Source organism: Ursus arctos, unplaced genomic scaffold (assembly GCF_023065955.2).
Source record: "Ursus arctos isolate Adak ecotype North America unplaced genomic scaffold, UrsArc2.0 scaffold_14, whole genome shotgun sequence".
Classification (NCBI taxonomy): Eukaryota; Metazoa; Chordata; class Mammalia; order Carnivora; family Ursidae; genus Ursus; species Ursus arctos.
Window position 1 is genome coordinate 29923518 of NW_026622808.1, and position 22050 is coordinate 29945567.

Below are 22050 nucleotides of genomic sequence, written 5' to 3' on the forward strand. Positions count from 1 at the left end.
AACTGGCCCGTAATCCTATTGAGAATACTTTGTATATGATACGTCTCTTCCCTCTTGTTGCTTTCAAGATCCTCTCGTTGTCTCAGTAGTTTGATTAGAATGTGCTTAGTGTGGGTTTCTTTTATCATACTTGGAATTGGGTGATCTTGGATTTGAATATGTCTTTCATCAAATCTGGGACGTTTGGGGCCATTTTTTTTTCTTTAATAAAGATCTCTAGCCCTTTTTCTCTCTCTTTTCCTTCTGGGACTCTTGGAATGGGTGTGTTGTCTCCTGGTGGTATCCCACACGTCTCCAGGGCTCTGCTCACTTTTCCTTATTCCTTTTTCTTTCTGCTCCTCAGACTTAGTTCATTTGTCTCGTCTTCAAGCGTGCTGATTTGATTTTCTTCCTGCGCAAATGTGCTCTTGAACTCCTCTAGTGCGTGTTTAATTTCTGTTTTGTACTTTTCAACTTGAGACTTACTGTTTAGTTCCTTTGAGTGATTTTTGTTTGTTTGCTGGTAATCTATTGTTCATGTACCGTTTTCCTGGTTTCCTTTCATACCCTGTGTTTTCCTTTAGCTCTGAGCATATTCAAGACACTCGTTTGAAACCCTTCTTATGACAAGTCTTCTACGGGATGGTTTCTGTCAGTCTATCCTTTTCCACTGAATAAGCCTTGTTTTCCTATTTTTTTGTAGGCCTTGATATTTTTGTTGTTGAAAAATAGGCACTGGGTGGTTATAATATGGTAACTCTGGAAGTCGGATTCTCCTTTCCTGGGATTTTGCGGTGTTTTTATTTTAGTTTTTGTTTTGATTGTCGAAGGCTGTAGTAATCTGTTTGTTTTCAGTTGTTTCCCAACCATTTTTGAAAAGACTCCCTTGTTTATGCTCACTGAACCCTCTATTCTTTGAGCTCATGTTCAGCTGTTTTGACAGAGATTTCTTTGAATGCCAGGAACTGAAACAGACAAAGGCAAAAACCGAAAAAGAGAGAACAGCCCCATCTCTCAGTCTCTCCACACTGGTTCTGTGCTGGAGCAGTTTTTCTCTGGTTAGCCAGGCTTGCTCGAGCGTGTAGCGGTCAGCCTCAGGTGAGGGCTCCAGGTCTTCGCAGGAACTTTCAGACGTGCCTCTTGCCTGGGTGTGCATGTGGCTTTCTAAAATCCTCCTTACACATGGCTGCTTTGGAATGTCCTAATTTCCCAGAGTATCACCCCAGCTTCTTCTGCCGCCTGTCCGTGGTCTGTTTTATGTTTTCCGAAATCCCTTGCTCTAGGCGGCTATTGGTTTATAGTCCTCTTGTAGCTTGTATGAGCCATGTTCACTCTTCCCCTGCTTGTGTTCAGAGTTATGCAAGGCAGAGACAGACAAACCCATTCTTCAGGTCAGAACAAAACATGTGTGATAACTTGCAGATAAGGTCTGAGGCCCTCTCTCCGGTTTGAAGAGGTGAACTGAGAACCTGGTTGCCACTTCTTACTACTGAGACCGTCACTGCCCCAGGGATGGGGTGGGGGTAAGGCCAAGTAACAGTGTCACAAAACTGTCCTGCAGTTTTGAAGGTTTTTTTGTTTGTTTGTTTGTTTTTTGCCTGGGCATTTGCTTCATTGCTTGAAACTTTTCATTGTTTTCCAGAGCTCCTACAGAGTTGGCTCAGACAGCTTCTGTTGTTTTCAGTGTTTCTGTGTGAGAACAAGAGCTTGGAGCTTCCTGGTCCACCATTTTGCTGATGTCGCTCTGTCCTTTTAAAGGAACCTAAAAGCAAGCTGTGGTGTTTTTAATTTTTTCCAGGTGAATCAGAAGGGCTCAGAGAAACCACTCGAACAGGCATTTGCAACAATGGTGTCTTCCTTGGGCAGTGGAATGATCAGGTACCTCCCTAGACATCTGCGCAGGTCTTTTCAGATTAGATGTGCACTTACACATCCAGCCATCCCTCCTCATCCGTGGGCATCCGTTCCCAGACCCCCGGTGGATGCCTGGGACCACACATGGTACTGAGGCCTGTGTGTGCTGTGATTTTCCTGAGATACGCACACCTGTGATAAATCTCAGTAAATACTGTAGGCACGGTAGCAGATAAACTGATCATGGAATCATAACAATAATAATAGAACAATTAAAACAATATGCTGTAATAAGAGCTATGTGATTGTGGTCTCTCTCAAAATACCTGCCATACTGTCGTCGTGTGTCTTGTGATGACGTGAGGGGATAGACGCCTACGCGATAAAGTAAGCCCAGTGACGTAGGCACTGTGATGGCGCGTCAGGCCACGAGCGACCTGACTGCGTGTCAGGAGGAACATCATCTGCTTTCAGACGGTGGTTGGCTGCAGGGAACTGAGCTGTGGGACGTGAAACCGTGGATAAGGGGAGACGGCTGTCATCACCAGTACGTGGCTCTCACGAGACATACGGGTGACCCCACTTTTCAAAAGTCTGCATCACACCACGTCGTTTTATAAAAGACCCGCGTTGGTACGTGTTGTCACTGACCGAAAGAAAGCCAAAGACGATTTTGCGCTTTCATGAGACGGTCATTACCACACTGATGGAGGTCTTTCCTAAGAGCGGCCTGTGGCGTGAGGCGGACTTTTGGAAAGCAGGGGGCGCTCTTCGCTTTAGGCTACTTCAGGTCGCGAGAAGTTCCCTAGGAACACTCTACTTTTGGATAGTAGGGGAAACCTGAATTACAGCTCGGCTTTTTGTTTGTTTGTTTCCAATACTAGATCAAAGCAGGATTTTGTTGACTTGAAATTTTTCTCTGGCATAATTATATTGCAGAATAACTTTTTAAAAAGTGTTTTATTTATTTATTTGAGAGGAGAGAGAGAGAGCAAGCAGAGGGAAAGGGGGAAGCAGGGTCCCCACTGAGCAGGGAACCTGATGTGGGGCTCGATCCCAGGACGCTGGGATCATGACCTGAGCCGAAGGCAGAGGCTTAACCGACTGAGCCACCCAGGCGCCCCGGTACTGCAGAATAACTTCTTAACAGTCAGATTTTAATTTGAATTTTGTGGAAGTTCAGTCCCTGATCAAAATCCCCTCCTTGAGGCTTTGTGTCGCATGGCCCCGGGTCATGAATCTCAGTTCCTCGTGACCGTTTGGTGTGATCTCTGTGCTCCTGACCACCACGTGAGGTGGAGAAAGTTACACTTGCTGGTGGCCTTGTCCGGAGCAGTCACCAGGCTGCAGTTGCAAACTGGGCAGCCTTGTCAAAAGGGGGGGATCCTAAAACATCCAACAGTTACCCTGTGGAAAGGTGGGGTGATGAGTCAGCCCACTTGGTGCTTTCTGCAGCAGGAAACTGGGCAGGAGGTGAGGGTGCACTGTGGTAGGAAGTGGTCACAGGCACTGGGGGGGGAACTTTCCAAAGAAATGGTATGGGGTTATTTGGGGAGGAATTTTTTTAACCTACGAGAAATTTTAAACATCCACAAAAATAGAATGATATAATGAACCTTTGGGGAAGAATGTTAAGTGTCTTCTGTCCAACTCAAAGGCTCTAGCAAATTCATCAGACCTCTACTGCATGCCCAATTCTGCCTTCTCACAGTGGAACTTTCTTAAACACTCTTTGGAGGACTCAGAGGAACTTAGAATATACCTTAGACCTGAAAAATGAGAGCCCTGGGTTTGGAGTCCAGCATGTGGACTCTGAGAGAAGTTTGTGTGCTGGCTGCTGTGTCCACCCCTTGTTAAGGTCCTCTGTCTGCCCCAGGGTGTTTCCACGGATGCACTTGTTTCCAGAGTCATCTGAGTTTGTAGCAGCAGCTAACTTCGAGAACTTGCGGCATCAGTCAGAGTCTAGAGTTACGCTCTTGGTGTTCCAGGGAGCTTGGAGGGCACCCATAGCCTTCACTTAAGAGTGAACACCCAGAGCTGTTGTCATTTTCCTTCCGTGAGCTCTAAAGATCACCAGACAGAGAAGCATCTTAAAAAAGTATATTTTAATATTTTTTAATTTAGTAAATCCACGTTCTGGCAGTTGGAAAAATCAGTTTGTTGGTTAAAGTGAAATTAAACGGTAGACTTATTGTCATGTTTCAGATAATCGGTCTACTGGACTGATTCACTTTTTAGTTGTTTAATGATTGTGGCTTTGTGTAAATTAAATGAATGAAGTTGATGGATTGGTGAATGATCTGAAGGAGAAAGATCGTGTGGTTGCACTTGTGAAGAATGGTGGGACTCGTTAGCAATGGGAAGTTTTTCTTTTGGGAACTGGATGAGAAAATGAGCCGTGCAAGGTGATGTGTCTCTGAGGGTTTCTTCCTAGAGCTTGGAAAGAAGCACAACTTCTTGACTATTGGGGTCAGAAGTAAAATAATATATTTACAGTCATGCATTGTCAAAATATAACTGTGCAGTTCATTCTTAGAAGATACCAGTGTGATTTTAGAAGGGTGTACGCTAAGAATCCAAATGCATTTAGGTGCTGGCCAGCTGCTTAAGTTCTTCAAGCCAGTCTAGGGCTTTCGCTTCTGGTGGGAGTACCCCAAAGGGACTGTCACTCTGTCACTCTTGTGGGAGCGGCCTCTGGAAGTGCTTCCCCCACTCCCAGTCTTCACCGAGTCTAGCCTCGAGGTTAGCTGACCTCTGTTTTTGTACTGATTTCTAAGGAGACCATTCTCCCCTCATCAGTGAGATGACCATTGAGGTGGCAGGAGCCCCTCCGGACTTGCTTAGAAGCCCGTGCCCTGCTGATGCTCCTTCAGTCTGTTGGAGCCAGGGGAGTCCCACGAGGGCAGACGCCTCATCTGCATTTCGCTCTGTAGACCAGAGCTCGATGTCCTTCCAGTCCTCCTAGTTACGGCTTGACTTGGTTCCTGACTCCCTGAACTTTCAGGAACTGGCTCATGGGTTTTTTTCCCCTGTCAGTGGGCAACATTTTCCAGCTCTTGGTAGGACACCTTCACTGTCAGATGTGTTAAATACCAGGTAACAAAAACAACCCATTACAGATCGACAGGAAAAGTCCCTCTACCACATCTGAGATGTACAGATAGTGATAAAGACAGCGGATGTTTTGAGTTGTTAAAGGTGATGGACAGTATGTAACCAGCGTGGGGGCCATGCCGCCTCTGTGCTTCTGACAAACCCCAGTACACATCTGACACTCGTCGAATCCTCCTCGCACTCATTTGAGTTTGAGCATTTTCAACATTTTAATTGCTTTGAAAAATAAAACCAAGAGACCCTGTTCTTTGTACATGGGGGTAGTGAATATACCCTGGCTGTTCATTTGGATAAGGCTACTTTATGTTATATACCCAGTTGTGGTACCTGAGCTCACTTCTGCTTTTTGCGGGGTTTCTTCCCTACTCCCATCTCAGGGCCTCTAGAAGAACATGTGAAGGTAGGAGAGGGAGAGAGAGAGAGAGCGAGCGTGCGTACGTGTGTGTGTGTGTATGTGTGGAAACCCGCAGTGAAGAAGAAATCTGTACGCTCAAATAAAGAGAGGAAACTCAGCTTATGAGCATAGTAGTAGAAGGAAAATGACTAACCTTTGGTCAGTTTCTGCATATCTTTTCTTTTGGTAGATATATTGCCTTTGACTTCCATAAAGAGTGTAAAAATATGAGGTGGGATCGACTGAGTATTCTGTTGGATCAGGTGGCGGAAATACAGGACGAGCTAAGGTAAGCTATCTTGTTCCCCCCGTGAGTGCGAGGGAAGAGGGCCGTGCGTGTATGAAGCATCGTTATTATGGCTTACCCAGCAGACTTACGCAGATCCAGGTCACTGGCTTCACAGCACTTGGCTGTCCCACTATTTTTAGTTTTTTCATTGGAAAGATGAGGCTTAACGATTGAAGAATGTTTTTAAATTCTTAAAAGCAACCCAAGGGCAGGTATTTTCACGTTTATGAATCAGTTGCCACTGGTTTACAAAGCTTTACTTAATTTCTTTTCTCTTTCTACCACAAAAGACTGAGCTGCAGTGAGTCGCTCTGGGTATATATATTCTTACTTGTGTGTGTGTTAAATTATTTCCTAAAATAAATTCTTGAGAGTGGGATTAATGGTTCGAAGGGTCTGAATAACTTACGGTACTTTCCATGTGTGTTTACCGTGTTATTTACCATGTTGGCGCCCAGGTGTTTGGTCCCTTTGGCCTGTGTCTGTCTTTACTTATCTTAAAGCCAGAAGAAGTCGTGTTGTTCTGCCTGTGAATAGTTCTGACCCTGGCAACCCATGGGCATGTTTTCACGTTAGTACACATTAACATAGTAAAACTTCTCCTCTAGGCGTTTCTCAGTTTTTAGAAATATATTTAATACATATGAAGTAGTCAGCTTACAGTTAGTTAAATCTGCTTTTTTTCCTGCGAGGTTTTGTCAGGAACAGCTAGTGAAGGGGGATTGCGTATGTCATTATTGGGCTAGAGTGACACCGGCTGGACCTGGGACACTGTTAGAGGAGAGGGCTCCTTGGATTTGCCCATTAATTGCTGCCATGCAAGAGTGAGAAAGGAGGATTGACCCCAGGATCTCTCTCCCTCCCCACCCGCTGTGTTCCATGGGGACAGTGGAGCTTTCCCCAGTGACCTGCATATGACCTCTCTGGACGTTTTTCCCAGGGGTTTTTGGGGAAGTGGAAAGAATCTGGGCTTCGGGGTATGACACGTCTTATTTTGAAATTTGTTGGTTTTTTAAAAAAAGATTTTTATTTATTTATTAGAGCGCACACAGAGGGAGTGCAAGCAGAGGGAGGAGCAGAGGGAGAGGGACAAGCAGACTCCCCGCTGAGTGTGGAGCCTGACTTGGGGCTCAGTCTCATGACCCTGAGATCATGACCTGAGCCCAGGTCAAGGGTCGGACACTTAACTGACTGAGCCACCCAGGTGCCCCGAAATCTGTTTGTTGCTTATTAGCCATGTGACCCAGGGGCAAGTTAGTTACCTTCAAACCTTGGTTTCTCCATTTGTAAAGTGGAGATAATATTACTACCTCATAGACTCAGTGTATAGTTGAAGAAATAACATTTGTAAAATCCCTAGTATTTATTTTTTACGTCCTCATGGGGTGCCAGCGCCCGCAGGCACTCATGCCTACGTACGTACACACACCAGCTCCAGACGACCCTCACCAGCTCTGCATGCACCTCATGTGGATTCTGAGCCTCAGCACATTCTCCTAGGCCCTTACTTTTAAGGTCATGATTTTTATGTGGCCGTGGTAAATCTGTTGTGTGTCCCTGCCCATTTTGATTTTGGGGAGTAATTGCAATAAAATTATTCATTGTGCGCTCTGTCCCATGCACTCTGCGGAGCACTTTATGCCTGTGCGTGACCTCATTCAGACCTCGGAACAGCGTCACCTCCATTTTGTGGATGAAAAACTTAGGTTTAGAGAGATGAGGGTGATTATCTGAAGTTGCACAGCCAGCACGTTGCCGGAGGAGCTGGGGCTCGCAAGCCAGTTGTCTGCTGCCGGGGCCCACGCTCTTCCCCACCGTGCTGCGCGTTGTCCAGTTTTTGAGTCCACAGAATTATCTGAGGAAATTGTTAAAAGTTAATGAAACACAGGAACTGGTGACCATGGTTGGCTCCAGTGTGGACACCTGGGTGGTGAAGGGGAGAAAGGGAACTTGATTTTTCAAACAATACCCTGTTGAACCTTTTAAACTTCATGGTATTTGCATGTATTACCCATTTTAAGAAAGGTTTTTAAAAATGTTCTTAATGCACAATTTCCAGCCCTTGCCTCAGAGACTCTGACTTGAATTTATCTCAAGGCCAAGTATGTTCATTTTTTAGCAAACAGCTCAGGGAATACTGATACGGACAGTGTAGGGCCATGCTTCGAGAAATCTCGATACACGGGACCAATGATGAACAGCTGTCAGAGGGGGGCCTGCTTCTGGCCTCAGCTCTTCAAACTTCTTTTGGCGCTCTGGTCATCCCATACCCCTGGGCCACACACTTCCGTCCGACCTTGGAATGCGCCAGTTTCCCTAACGTTGCCGACGGGAGCCGTGACGCAAGAGGTGGTCGTCAGTGCACCGGACTGACTGGTATGAGGGTGCTTATACAAATATGTTTTAGTTATTTTCTAGTGGACACGGCTGGGATGGTGGTGACGAGCCAGGAGGGCGTGTTCCGCAGCAACTGCATGGACTGTCTAGACAGAACCAACGTGATCCAGAGCCTGCTGGCCCGCCGCTCGCTGCAGGCCCAGCTCCAGGTGCACGCGCTTTGTCTCTCTTACTAAAGCAGCCGTAGAGCCCCAAATGAAAGAAGCTGCATCCTTAAAAACCTTGACAAAAAACGTTACAGAAGCAAATGACAAAACGTTCACATTGCTCCCCACCCTAACCCAGCTTTCGTTTGTGTTTGTGTCTTTCCATCCGTGGGTGTGCACATCTCCATACCTGTGGTCAGCGTATGTACGCAGTTCGGGGGCTTTTCAAGATTTTATTTTTAAGTAATCTCTGCACCCAGTGTGGGGCTTGAACTCACGACCCTGAGATCGAGTCGCGTGCTCTACTGACTGAGCCAGCCAGGCGCCCCTTTCCAGGGTTTTTAATTTTGCCTTTTCCTCCAGCATGTTGTGGAGCCCTAGTTGTTGTAAGAGTTGCACTTACGAAGTTGCTACATTTTTGGCTTATAAATTGCACTGTAGAGACCAGATCTGCATATGTTATTATTAACTTGAATTCTTCCCTTCGGGTTAATTGCTAGAAGTGGAATTTACGGTGTTAAAGAGAATATGCTTTCCAAGGGGGTCACAGTAGTTTCCACTGACACCAGCGAGCATGATAAGTGAATCCGTTTCATTGAGCTCTTGCCAGCGTGAGATGTTTTTATTTAAAACTTTTTTTCCCGTTAGTAAATAGTAGAGCCTCAAGGTTGTTTTCATTTGCATATTTTATTACTGGCAAGCGATACTAACCTCCAGGTAAGAAGTTTCTGACACAGCTTTGCTTTATCGCTAAGATTGGGCTATTGAGAAAAATAGCTATAAATATTTTCTTGTGTTTGTACTTGGAATTAAAAACGTAAAGCCCAGGTTTCCAGATCACATTGGCATTTATCACGAGGGGCAAACAAAACGCGTGCTAAGTGGTTTCTTGCCTAAATGGTAACCTTCGTTTATGACAATTCAGCTTTGTTTATGATAATTTTATGATACAGGAAGGAATTATGGAAGTAAAACACCTCTTTTAAAATGAATTGCCCTTGGGGCGCCTGGGGGCTCAGTCGTTGAGCCTCTGCCTTTGGCTCAGGTCATGATCTCAGGGACCTGGGATCGAGCCCTGCGTTGGATTCCCTGCTCAGCGGGGAGTCTGCTTCTCCCTCTCCCATTCCCTGCTTGTGTTCCCTCTCTCGCTGTCTCTCTGTCAAATAAATAAATAAAATCTTTAAAAAATAAATAAAAAAAAATACAATGGATTGCCCTTGAACCCGAAGTAACACAGGCTGGAGGAGCGGTTTCCCTGTTTGAGAGCGCTCCGGTTTGTATCGGACCCTGTCCTTCTCAGTCTGCTGGGTTGACTTCAGGTGGATTTTTTAATAGAAGCAATAGTAGCAAACAAAACAGTAGCAGCAACGGTTGTTTCCAAGCGCAGTGAACGAAAGCGTATCGAACTAAGTTCTGTAATCTGTACTTAACTATTTCATGTGCTGAATGTAATATTATAAAATCTAGCCAACCTTCAGAGCGTCTTGGGGTGTCAGTGCCAGCTGCTGGGGAGCCTTCAGTTGTGCCTCCCCCTGCCAGCTGAGGGTCACCGAGGGCGGCTCCTGCCCTGAGGTGGGAGCGCCATTCTCGGGTAGAGTTTGTGAGCTGTCATCTGAGGTGCACAGTGACGATGGGGGCTCTAAGGTGGTTGAGGTCCGAGACGAGGACCAAGGCAGGGGCTCCTAGTCTGTGCTCAGTGACCCCCGAAGGGGAGTCCATAGTGGGATTCAGCATGTCCAGGAATCCTCTGAGATGATGTGTGAAGGGCGCTGTGTATGTGCACTTTGTCGGGAGGGAGGTGTGTAGCATTAGGCCGCGAGAGGGCTGGGCCGAGGGAAGCTAGAGGGGAGGCTAGAGGGTGGAGGCAGTGGGAGGTTGGGGGGCGGCCGGGAAGGAGGAGGTGATGGCTGGGGTCCTACCGCTGCTCTCCCTTTTGCCTCTCTGTTCCTGTGGGGCTGGGGCGCGGGGGAGGGGGGCTGCAGGGGGAGGAGTCTTCAGAGGGGGAGGCCGTGGTGAGCTGGGGCCCCCGCGTAGGCAAGGACCGCATCTCCCGGCTGCGGCCAGGAACCGTGTGATACCGTGTGGGACTGTCTGCTTTTGGTGCACTGAATATGGTGTGCTTCTGATTCCAGAGACTAGGAGTTTTGCATGTGGGACAGAAGCTTGAAGAACAAAATGAATTTGAGAAGATTTACAAAAACGGTAGGTAATTTCTTTAATAGAGGCAAAGCTACTCAAATGGTGAAGTAAATTAATATTTTGGATTTAGGAACTCTGGTTGTCACGTAAATCACTGTCTGTTGACTTTTCCTTGTTTTCACAGCCTGGGCTGACAACGCAAATGCTTGTGCCAAACAGTACGCGGGCACCGGTGCCTTGAAGACGGACTTTACCAGGCAAGCCGCGCTTTTCAAGTAGCACTGCAGGTCTGCGGGTCTCAAGTCCCCTCAGGATGCCCCGGCAGCTTTCGGACCGCAGCAGAACTCCAGCCCCCAGGGCCTCGGGTCACAGCAGTGGAGTCAGGCTTGCTGGGAGGGGAGAGCCCGGGCACTGGAGGGTTACTAGTCTCCCTAGGTGGTCGTGCCATGGAGAGGCAGCCGTGGCCCCTCAGCCCCTCCCAGACCTTGTCATACACCCTGGTCACTGCGATCCGGGGTGGGGCTGAGACTCTGAACCTTGCGGGGAGGCAGCCAGGTGATGCCCGTGTGGCTTTCCAGAACCGCGCTGGTTAGTGAGAGGTCAGGACGTTGGGGGTTTGTTAGAGATGTGGGTCTTTTTCTGCCATAGGGACTCCCTGGGAGCAAACGAAGATTCCTGGTCTCTGCCGTGTTCTGACCTCCTAACCTGGGCTGGGTGTTACTCTTCACATTTCTTACCTTTGCAGCTGGCCCTGAGTGTTTTTCTCTCTGTGCCTACTTAGGTAATATTTTAGAAAAAGAACGCATATGTCTTGGGCCCGCTAGAGGTTTCCTTCGTGAGGTGTCTCCTTTATACTTTCAGGGGTGATTTTTAAAGTCTTTGTAAGTCACTTATCTCCATAGCACATACTGGCCACAAAACTGGGGGAGAATTTAATAGACAGAGCTGTAACTCGGAATTCACCTCTTTTCACCAGAACCGGGAAGAGAACCCAGCTGGGACTTCTAATGGACGGCTGGAACTCACTGATACGGTATTACAAGAACAACTTCTCGGATGGCTTTAGGCAGGTAGGTTTGTATTTGGGGCTCATGTTTGGTCCTGGGGTGGCTGGATCTTTGTACTGTTCCTGAGTCATGGACTCACATCGCACTGGGCAGTTACTAATTTCCTTCCTCTGTTCTAGGATTCCATAGACTTGTTTCTTGGGAACTACTCAGTGGACGAATTAGAAGCTCATAGTCCTTTAAGTGTTCCACGGGATTTGAAATTCCTGGCTGTAAGAAACCTTTGTTTTTCAAGCTTTTTTTATTTTATTTTTTTAAGATTGATTGATTTTAGAGAGAGAGCGTCCAAGCGGCAGAGGGGAGGGGGAGGGAGAGAGAATCTCAAGCAGACTCCCCGCTGAGCTTGGAGCCTGACTCGGGGCTTCATCTCACAGCCCTGAGATCATGACCTGAGCTGAAGTCAAGAGTCGGACTCTTTTTTTTTTTTTTTAAAGATTTTATTTATTTATTCGACAGAGATAGAGACAGCCAGCGAGAGAGGGAACACAAGCAGGGGGAGTGGGAGAGGAAGAAGCAGGCTCATAGCAGAGGAGCCTGATGTGGGGCTTGATCCCATAACGCCGGGATCACGCCCTGAGCCGAAGGCAGACGCTTAACCGCTCTGCCACCCAGGTGCCCCAAGAGTCGGACTCTTAATCGACACGCAGGCGCCCCTGTTTTTCAAGATTTTAAAAGCATTATGTCTGAGGGTATAGATTGTGCCAACTCCCCTTGATTGAAAGCTTTATACATTGTTCTAAATGGACTGTAAATACTTTGTTTCCCTGAGGAGGAGATGAGGGAAAGGAGTAAAGTAACTGTGGGGTGTTCGTTTTCTGTCACACTTCACTGTCGTTTTATGTGAGAACACATGAGCAAAAGGGAGCGTGGAAGGTTCTCGTTTCTGGAAGACTCCGCTCCCGTCACGGTTTGGGGTTGCTGGGGGCCAACCTGTAACGTGGAATGCAGAGTGTGTTTTTGACACTTCTCTCCTTTTGGACTCCTCTGCCCCCCAGACTTTGCCGGAGCCCCTCTGGGGTCTCATCTAGTGAGCAGCATGTCCCCAAATGGCCCGGGCTGGCGTCCCGGCTTCTCCTGCAGGCGCCCCCTCACCTAGCACTCCCGGGTTTGGACCGGAGCCATGCTTCTTCAGCGGTTGTGACCTAACCGGTCTGAAGACTTGGGCAGTTGTGACTGAACCCCCAAGATAATGATGTTTCGCTGGGAAAAGATACTTTGCATATTAGGTTACAGAAGGGTTTTATTCTTTTCCAAGCGCCACTGACTTCACAACCATTGAGTGGCGTTCTTAAGTGATGGCTTGTCTCTCCATTTTTCTTTCCAGTTGCCTATAATCATGGTTGTTGCCTTCTCGATGTGCATTATCTGTTTGCTGATGGCCGGTAAGTCTGCTCTTCCCTCCCAGACTCACGCTGATTTCTGAGGACGTGGCCCTTCCCTGTACGGCATCTTGACCCTGCGAGTGTGCTCGGCACTTGATGTTTAGTGAGCAGAGTGAGCCGATGCGATCAGTCCTTACATGTGGCGGGAGGAAGAACATACACTCACGTATACTGACAATTGTTTTGTTTTTTGTTTTTTTCCTTAAGATTTAAACTTTTTTTTTCCTTATCACCCAAGTAATACGTAGGAATTATAGAAAATACACTTAGGCAAGAAAGAAGAAAATGTTATTTATCATCCTGTCTTCTAGAGATAAGCTAACTACTGCTAACATTTTGATGTTTTAATCTTTGTAAGTGTGTGTAATTTTTTTTCACAAGTGAAAGATGCATTTTTTATCATCTGTTTTCACTGAGCAATAGAAGCACTTCCCCCCGTTTATTTTTAATGGCCGCATTAAAATGCATTTATGGATATATAGTTTATTTAACCAACCGCCTATTATTAGACAAATGTTATTAATAGATAACCCACTCCTTGTCATTAAATTTTAGTAGGTTGAGGGGTGCCTGGGTGGTGCAGTCAGTTAAGCGTCTGACTCTTGATTTCAGCTCAGGTCATGATCTCAGGGTTGTGAGATCGAGCCCCGCACTGGGCTCCATGCTGAGCTTGGAGCCTGCTTAAGATATTCTCTCTCTCCCCATCTCTTAAAAAAAAATTTTTTTTTGGTAGATTGAGAGCAGAATTGCCTAATAGGAACTTGCGCTAACAAGGTCTTTACTGGTTTTCTGTTTTGCTCTCAGTGTTTTCCTGTGTTACTAAGCTAATGAGCATTTAGGATGGAAGTGTGTCAGTTAAGTACTCCTTGGTGCTGTGGGGTAGGAGTGTGTGAGTTGGCTGTATTGTGCACTCGGGGCTGTCTTGTCTGAGCCCCACCCACCGTCAGGGCCCCATTCCCACGCGCCCCTCTCACCATGACCCTTTGTTCTCCCACAGACCTTACCCCCTTCTCACCGCCACAGCATTGTGTCCCTGTCCTACAGCACGTGGTCCTCCGACCGCAGAAGCCCCTGGGGATCTCTTCGGTAGAGGTGGTGCATCTCTCCTCTCCGGTGTCCCCAGCGTGTATTTCTCTTTCTGAGTCATGAGTTGTATACTCGTCTTTCTCGCTGGATGAGCAACTCTTTGAGGGCAGAGACTGTGTCTTTCTCATTGTTTTTCCTCCTGTGTCTGGGATAGAGTAAGCCCTTAGCAAAAGTTTGCTGAGCTAAGGACTCTTTTTTTTTTTTTTTTTTTTTTTTTATGATTTTTTATTATATTATGTTAGTCACCATACAGTATATCCCCGGTTTCCGATGTAAGGCTCGATGATTCATTAGTTGTGTATAACACCCAGTGCACCATGCAATACGTGCCCTCCTTACTACCCATCACCGGCCTATCCCATTCCCCCACCCCCCTCCCCTCTGTAGCCCTCAGTTTGTTTCTCATAGTCCATAGTCTCTCATGTTTCATTCCCCCTTCTGATTACCCCCCCTTTCTTTATCCCTTTCTTCCCCTACTGATCATTCTAGTTCTTATGTTCCATAGATGAGAGAAATCATATGATAGTTGTCTTTCTCTGCTTGACTTATTTCACTTAGCATTATCTCCTCCAGTGCCGTCCATGTTGTAGCAAATGTTGAGAACTCGTTCTTTCTGATAGCTGAGTAATATTCCATTGTATGTATGGACCACAACTTCTTAATCCAGTCATCTGTTGAAGAGCATCTCGGCTCCTTCCACGATTTAGCTATTGTGGACATTGCTGCTATGAACATTGGGGTGCATATGGCCCTTCTCTTTACTACGTCTGTATCTTTGGGGTAAACACCCAGTAGTGCAATGGCTGGATCATAGGGTAGCTCAATTTTTAACTTTTTAAGGGACCTCCACACGGTTTTCCAGAGTGGCTGTACCAACTTGCATTCCCACCAACAATGTAGGAGGGATCCCCTTTCTCCACATCCTCTCCAACAATTGTTGTTTCTTGCCTTGTCTATTTTTGCCATTCTAACTGGCGTAAGGTGGTATCTCAGTGTGGTTTTGATTTGAATTTCCTTGATGGCTAATGATTTTGAACATTTTTTCATGTGTCTGTTAGCCAGTTGTATGTTTTCATTGGAAAAGTGTCTGCTCATATCTTCTGCCCATTTTTTGATTTGTTTATTTGTTTCTCGTGTATTGAGTTTGAGAAGTTCTTTGTAGATCTTGGATACCAGTCCTTTATCTGTAGTGTCATTTGCAACTATATTCTCCCATTCCGTGGGCTGCCTCTTAGTTTTTCTGACTGTTTCCTTGGCTGTGCAGAAACTTTTAATCTTGATGAAGTCCCATAAATTCATTTTATCTTTTGTTTCTCTTGCCTTTGGAGATGTGTCATGAAAAAGGTTGCTTTGGCCGATGTCGTAGAGGTTGCTGCCTATGTTCTCCTCTAGAATTTTGATGGATTCCTGTCTCACATCGAGGTCTTTCATCCATTTGGAGTTTATTTTTGTGTATGGTGTGAGATAGTGGTCAAGTTTCATTCTTTTGCATGTAGCTGTCCAATTTTCCCAGCACCATTTATTGAAGAGACTGTCTTTTTCCCACCGGATGTTTTTTCCTGCTTTATCAAATATTAGTTGCCCAAAGATGAGCTAAGGACTCTTAACCCCACCCCCCACACGCATTCTAGAGGGGAGGCTCGGTAGGCTCCTGATGGTCTCTGTCATCCCCGTAATCTGCTCGGGGTTCAGCGCCGTAGACAGTCACCACGTAGGGGAGGGAGCCACCCTGTTGGTACTCTCGGGCAGGAGCTAGCAAACATTTTCTGTAAAGAGCAAGATAATGACTGGTTTAGATGTCCTAAACTACGTATTCTCTCTGTTGCACATTGTTTTTACAACTCCTTAAAAATGTGAAAACCATTCTTAGCTCAGACTACAAAAACAGGCCGAGGGCTCTAGAGCACAGGCAGAGCTGTGTGGTGTAACTCAGGGCCCAGGTCTGGTTTGGGGGCAGGAAGGAAGAGGACAGGGCCAGCCAGCACGTGCCGTGCCGCTCACGATTCCTCCGAGGCCCATGCTCTTCGCTCCCTACGCTCTCTGACTTCTTTAAAACACTGCCTGTGGATGCCGTTTTCTGGGGGCCTGTGTCCTGTTGAATTCGTTTTGTTGCTTTGATCTGTTTCCTTGACTTCGCTGTGGAACGTCTGGAGAGGCAGGCAGGCCAAGACACAGAGCTCGGCCGGAACAGATGGACAGTTCCTTTGGGGGTGCCCCGGTTGGGCTTGTGAGGAGCTGCCGTTCTTCTTTGTCCGAGAAGAATGTTAAAACTCAAAGGTGTGACCGTTAGCGATCACGTAGATTTGTATGTGGTTTTGCGTACAGAGATTGATGCCGTGGGTGGCACCGTCTCCCGGCAGTTCGTTGCCATAAGGTGCTGAGCGCTGTGATGTTTAGATAGGGTAGCGTCTGGTTTCTAGCCTGTACTTGGGGTTTAGAGCGCGGGGAGGAAATAAGCACAGCACGAGCTCCGACAGCGGCTGAGGGAGGAGCGCGGGGCCTGCTCTTCTCCCCTGGCGAGCGCTCACTGTCTCCTCCTCTGCGCCCCCCCCCCCCCACGTCTCCGGCCCCCTGTTAGCGGCCGCAGCGGGTCCTGTCGCGGGAGAGAAGCAGCACTCGGTTCAACTGTGCAAGGAGTAGAACAGAGTAGATCTTTTCCCGCCACTGCTCACCTTCATGAACTCCAGGTGTTGCAAAAAAATGCCTATGAGGAGCGTTGTGTGAAACAGGTCATTAAAATACGTTACTGAGTTTTGTCTTATACACTTTCATACATAGCTTTCCTGAAGCATGTATGTTTTATAAAGTTATTTTTTGTGTAGGCATTTTGAGTGTGGCGAGTGTATTAGTAATAGCTTCTTGCAGTCTGCCGGCACGTGATCTAAAAGTAAGTAATCATTTGCGTGATGTCACGTAGAACAGTCAGGTGGTTCTCGTGCTGTGGCTCTGGGCCAGTGGTAGTGACGCTATCTGGGAACTTGTTAGAAATGCAGATTCTTGGGCCCCACCCCGCCCTGCCGAGTCAGAATCTCGGGTTGGCCTGGCCGCTGATGTCTTACCCAGCCCTGGAAAGGATTCTGATGCCAGCCAGAGTTCAAGAACGACTCATTCAAACCTGAATTGAGAGGTTCTTGTATTTTTCTTGTAGATGTGCTGATAAACTTTGATGTTAAGATTAAACTTTAAATTTTAATGTTTAAACGCTAGATTTTAATGTTGCTAAGCAGCTGAAAGCTGGATCTGGGATCAATAAAATTTTTTTTTTAAATATCCCATTTATTCACTTGAGACAGAGAGTAGGAGTGGAGGAAGGGGCGGAGGGAGAGGGAGAAGCAGACTCCCTGCTGAGCAGGGAGCCCGATGCAAGGCTCGATCCCAGGACCCAGAGAACGTGACCTGAGCCAGAGGCAGACACCCAACCATCTGAGCCACCCAGGCTCCCCTCAGTAAAATGATTTTTATTTATCAGCTCTTTGTTTTTTTAAAATATTTTTCTATTTTTTTTAGTTTTAAAGATTTTTTTATTTGAGAGAGAGAATGCAAGCAGGGGGAGGTGCAGAGGGATAAGCAGACTCCCCACTGAGCAGGGAGCCTCATGTGGGGCTCGATCCCAGGAACCCGGGATCATGACCTGAGCCGAAGGCTTAACTGACTGAGCCACCTGGGTGCCCCAGCTCTTTGTTTTTTTATATCAACAGGTGACACTTGGACAGAAACACTGGCCTATGTGCTCTTCTGGGGAGTTGCAAGCATTGGAACATTTTTCATTATTCTTTATAATGGCAAAGATTTTGTCGATGCTCCCAGATTGGTCCAGAAAGAAAAGATGGACTGAATTTGTGTCTGTGGAAAGCGGCTTGGCTTGGAAGATTCCATTATGCAGAACTGGAGTCTTTACTGACCCGCTTTCCACATCAGCCCGAGGTCTTTCGAAAGCCTTTCTCCAGAAGCCAGCCCTGTGCTCCATGTGGGGGGAGGACCTACAATCAGCCCCATGTTCCTGCCTTGACCATCTCCTCGCTGCTGGCACGGCTCTAGTTATAATTGGAAGCTCTTCTGTAATTAAAACATAACCTGAATCCAGCTCCTGGAACAGAAGGAATTCCTCTTCCCTGTCGATTTAATCAACTGTTGCAGAATAAGTAATATATTTAAGAAATCTAGCTTCTTTCCTTATTTAAAATGGTAAAATTATTTTTCTAGCTCAGTTTCCTCATTGTCACTGTAGAGGCAGTTGCTGTCGCAAGCAGACGACCCCACACGTCTTTGGACTTTTCTCTGAAGTTGGGTAATAAGCTGACGCACCTATGTTTATGCAGCGTGAGTCTCTCAGACGTCGCAGGCGTAGGGAGTTTGCTGAAAGAGCCTGTGACCCCCCGGTAAGGCGCAGGGGAGCCGACTCTGGCGTTCTGTGGGAGTTCCGGCTGGGCTGCCTTCTGAGTTCAGCTTGAACTTGAGTGTAAAGAAGTTCAGATAGACTTTATCTTTTTTAAAAGGTGTAAATGAAATCAAAGAATGTAAAGTCTGTGTCTTATGCTAAAGGTCCAAAGCCGCCTCTGTGTGAAGGATTTGCCCCCGCGTGGGAAAGACCCTCGGTGGGTCAGCTCCTCCCTCCCGGCTGGGTTGGTTCCCTTGGGGTGCGTTCATCGAGCCGCGAGAGCCTCTCGGGGGCTCTTCGCTGGACGTGGTCTTGCACTGGCGGACAGCAGCTGCTTTCCACGCACGGCACCGTCCGCGCTTCTCACTCTGTAAAGGCTCCTGTTAGCTTTCAATAAGTGTGTGAAATTTAGTGCTTCCAGGAGTCAGAGTTCTGCAAATCAAGGACCAACTTTCATTGTTAATTTATGTGCAAAAACAAGCCTGAAAAATACGCTTTCGAAGCTGCGCATAGTTCTAATTATAAGTTGGACTGTATATTCAAACTGTAATTATGAAGTTTAAATATTAGCAATGTGTGTAGGGTAGTACACTTGTCACTATTTTAAAACCGTTTGATTAAATACTACTACAATACTTGTGTTGTGCTTGAAAATATGTACAGTTTTTTTCGACAGTAAGACCTTCTGTGGTCCTTAAATATCTCTCAAAGCGCCTTTATTTCAACATGACTTTTTTTTTTCAACATTATCTTTTTATAAACATTAATAAGAGTCGTTGCTTCTAGAAACTCTAAAGGAGATAATAGCTGGAAGCCCTCTGTAGCTTAAAATCAGTCATTAAAACTTCCAGTAGGGTAAGTAATTAGAACTACCTGTTCTTAACATGTAAATAAGCATAATTTGTTCCAAAGATGAAATGTTTGAAACTTGGTTCATGTCTACTGTCATACATTACTCAAGTGCTACTGGGCATTTCCCGCGAAGAACCGACTTCCACGACCACAGCAAAGACCAGCTGAGAGCCGCTCATGTGGCTCGTGTGGCTGCTCCCAGCGGATGGACTGATGCTGGTGTGTCAGAGCCTAACGTGTCCGTATGCAGAGTCCTGCCATGATTTTATTTCTAAATTCATGTACTGTACATCCTTAAGTGAAAATAAATGTCGTACTCTTTTCTAACCACCGGTGGTATCGTTCCCATACTTTGTCTTGAAAGGGATATTCTTTTCTTATTTTACCATTTTTTTTAAAGACTTTATTTGAGAGCGAGAGAGAACACAAGCAGGGGGAGCAGCAGGCGGAGGGGGGGCGGGGAGGGAGAAGCGGGTTCTCCGCTGAGCAGGGAGCCCGACACTGGGCTCGATCCAGGACCCTGGGATCACAACCTGAGCCGAAAGCAGATGCTCAACTGACTGAGCCACCCAGGCGCCCCTTGATTTTAGAATTTTAGAACTCACACAGAGCAGCGCGTGCAGGGGCTTTATAGAAAAGTAGTGTTAAGTAAGCAAGAAAATCCATAGCTTCTGAAATCCTGCTTTCCAGTTATCACTTGAGAAATTGTGTTCGTCTGTGTAATTATTTTTTTTTTTTTAAAGATTTTATTTATTTATTCGACAGAGAGAGACAGCCAGCGAGAGAGGGAACACAAGCAGGGGGAGTGGGAGAGGAAGAAGCAGGCTCATAGCAGAGAAGCCTGATGTGGGGCTCGATCCCATAACGCCGGATCACGCCCTGAGCCGAAGGCAGACGCTTAACCGCTGTGCCACCCAGGCGCCCCTCTGTATAATTATTTCTTAAAGATAAAACCAGGAAAATAGTAAAGTATGTTGTCCATAAAAAGATGTCCCCCGCACTCCCCACACCCCCACCGCTAGTTTTTCAAAACAATACAGGTCTCACCTGGGCAGAGGGACCGTGTTGCCGATTAGAGACTGATCTCTCGGGCCCCGGGAATGTGTCCGTGACAAAGTGGGAATGCACCTCGGAGGCCTCCACCCACGTGGGGAGTGAGGCGAAAGTCCTTGCAGATGGATATGGGCCTACCGTCCCCCTTGTGAGCCGAGCAGAGCCGCCTCGGGCTGTGTTGTGCCCGGCCCCGGTGTCGGCTGTCTGCCCGGGCTCTAGCAGCTTCCTTTCCTGCCCAGACTGGTGAACATGGAGGCGCCCTAGCGGCTTCCTGCCAAAGGGTTTTCAGGAATTCTCTACCACCCACGCCTGTGACCTTCCGTCCTTCCCTCCAATACACGAGTCGGTGTTGTGTGCCCAGTCATCTCCAGCTCCTTCTTTCCGTGGGGCAAAGAGAAAGGTTAACGATGCTCCGATGGCCTGGTTATGCTTCAGTACGAACGAGGTGTCAGACTGTGTTGCCCACGGCGTCTGCTCTTCCTTGCAGCTCCCGAATGACGAGCTTTGTCCTGTTGAGGTTCTGGGACCGGGGCTGGGGGTGGGCAGGGGTGGGGCCGGTCCCCAGAGTCCTGTGACGCAGATTGGTCAGTCCTGACGGACTGGGATGGGCTTGTGGTGTCAGGATTGGAACTGGAGGTGCACTGGGGCTGGTGTAGGGGGAAGCAGCTTAAATCAGGGTCTTGGGGTTTTATCGTCCCAAGAGTCCTGATGTCAGAAGAAAGTCTCCCAATAAGGATATGTTACGATAAGTTGTTAGGATCCCATGTCTGTTGTCCCGTGAGGCTCCCCAGCATGGCCGCTTGGCCCATGGAAGCCAGCAAGACCGAAGTGCCCGTCTTTCTCGTAACCTCATCTCGGAAGTGTCATCCCATCACGTCTGCTGTTTTCTGTGGCTCCGAAACCAGTCACTGGCCCCAGCTCACGCGAGGGGAGGGGAGGAACTGCATGGGAGCTCAAGTGCCAGGAGGTGGGCATCTCGGGGGAAGGGGAGAGGGGGGAGAGAGGGAGTGCAAGCAGAAGGTGGTGGGGAGGGAGGAGGAGGAGACAGACACGGCAGTGTGCCAGGACCTCCCCGTCCAGAGCCACTGCCCGGGTGCCCCGCGCTGGGCACAGCCTCACCGCTGCTACCATGACTCCGGGCTCCCTTCCCTCTGGGGCTTAGTCTAAAGCCTCATTGCTTCCCTCCTGTGTTTTGGGGCCCAGAACAGAATGGGGGTGACCAGGCCCTGCCGCTGTGGATGCCCGTGTTCTTCCCAGGGCCACTCCTGCGTCCTCCTGGAGAGGTCACCACGGGCCTTGCTTGCCCTTCTTGCTTCTCGTTGCCTCGCACGCCTTACGAGTCCGGCACATCCGTGTATCCCTAAGCAGGTGTATCGTGCGTGCACTCGGCCTGATGTTTCTAGGGCCCATCCACGTTGGCGGACCCCACTGTCATCCCTTCCCGCCAGCTTGTTTGTAGGGAATGGATTTACGACAGTCTCTGTGTTCATTCGGATTTATAGATCCCAGTTCCCTTTTTATCCGGTCTGATGCTGATGGACATTTCGGTGGTTTCTGGCTGGTAGCTCTTGCACTTCCTACTTCCTGCGGCTGTGCGCCTTCTCCACACCTCCTGGCTCACATGGGAGCGTGTTTCTCCCTGTTGTCTGCCCGGTGGGAGAACGAGGAGCCAGAAATACACCAGAATAACATGAAATTGTTTTCGGAATGGGTTGTGCCATTTATGTGCCTAGTGGTTCCATGTGACGACCGATGCTCGGTATGCCAGACTTCCTAATTTTTTCATCCAGTAGGTATAACGTGGTATCTCATTCTGGCATTTCTCCAATCACGGACGAGCCTGAGCATCTTTTCATAATTCTTTCTTTGCTCATCGGTGTTCCCGTCCTGTGCCTTGTTGAGATCTTTTGCCGGTTTCTG

General features: G+C 47.6%; 1 protein-coding gene across 3 annotated transcripts in view; it reads left to right on the forward strand.

The window, feature by feature from the left end:
• The window catches only part of SACM1L (SAC1 like phosphatidylinositide phosphatase), a 58691-nt gene extending 39284 nt beyond the window's left edge, over positions 1 to 19407 (forward strand). For all 3 annotated transcript variants that reach the window (XM_026500642.4, XM_057311675.1, XM_026500643.3), the window contains 9 exons: positions 1778 to 1857; positions 5532 to 5630; positions 8038 to 8176; positions 10306 to 10375; positions 10497 to 10569; positions 11289 to 11382; positions 11499 to 11591; positions 12704 to 12761; positions 17546 to 19407. In XM_026500642.4, the coding sequence (XP_026356427.1) occupies positions 1778 to 1857; positions 5532 to 5630; positions 8038 to 8176; positions 10306 to 10375; positions 10497 to 10569; positions 11289 to 11382; positions 11499 to 11591; positions 12704 to 12761; positions 17546 to 17682 (843 nt within the window). In that variant the 3' untranslated portion in view covers positions 17683 to 19407. The remainder of the gene's footprint in view (positions 1 to 1777; positions 1858 to 5531; positions 5631 to 8037; positions 8177 to 10305; positions 10376 to 10496; positions 10570 to 11288; positions 11383 to 11498; positions 11592 to 12703; positions 12762 to 17545) is intronic.
• The last annotated feature ends 2643 nt before the right edge of the window (positions 19408 to 22050 follow it).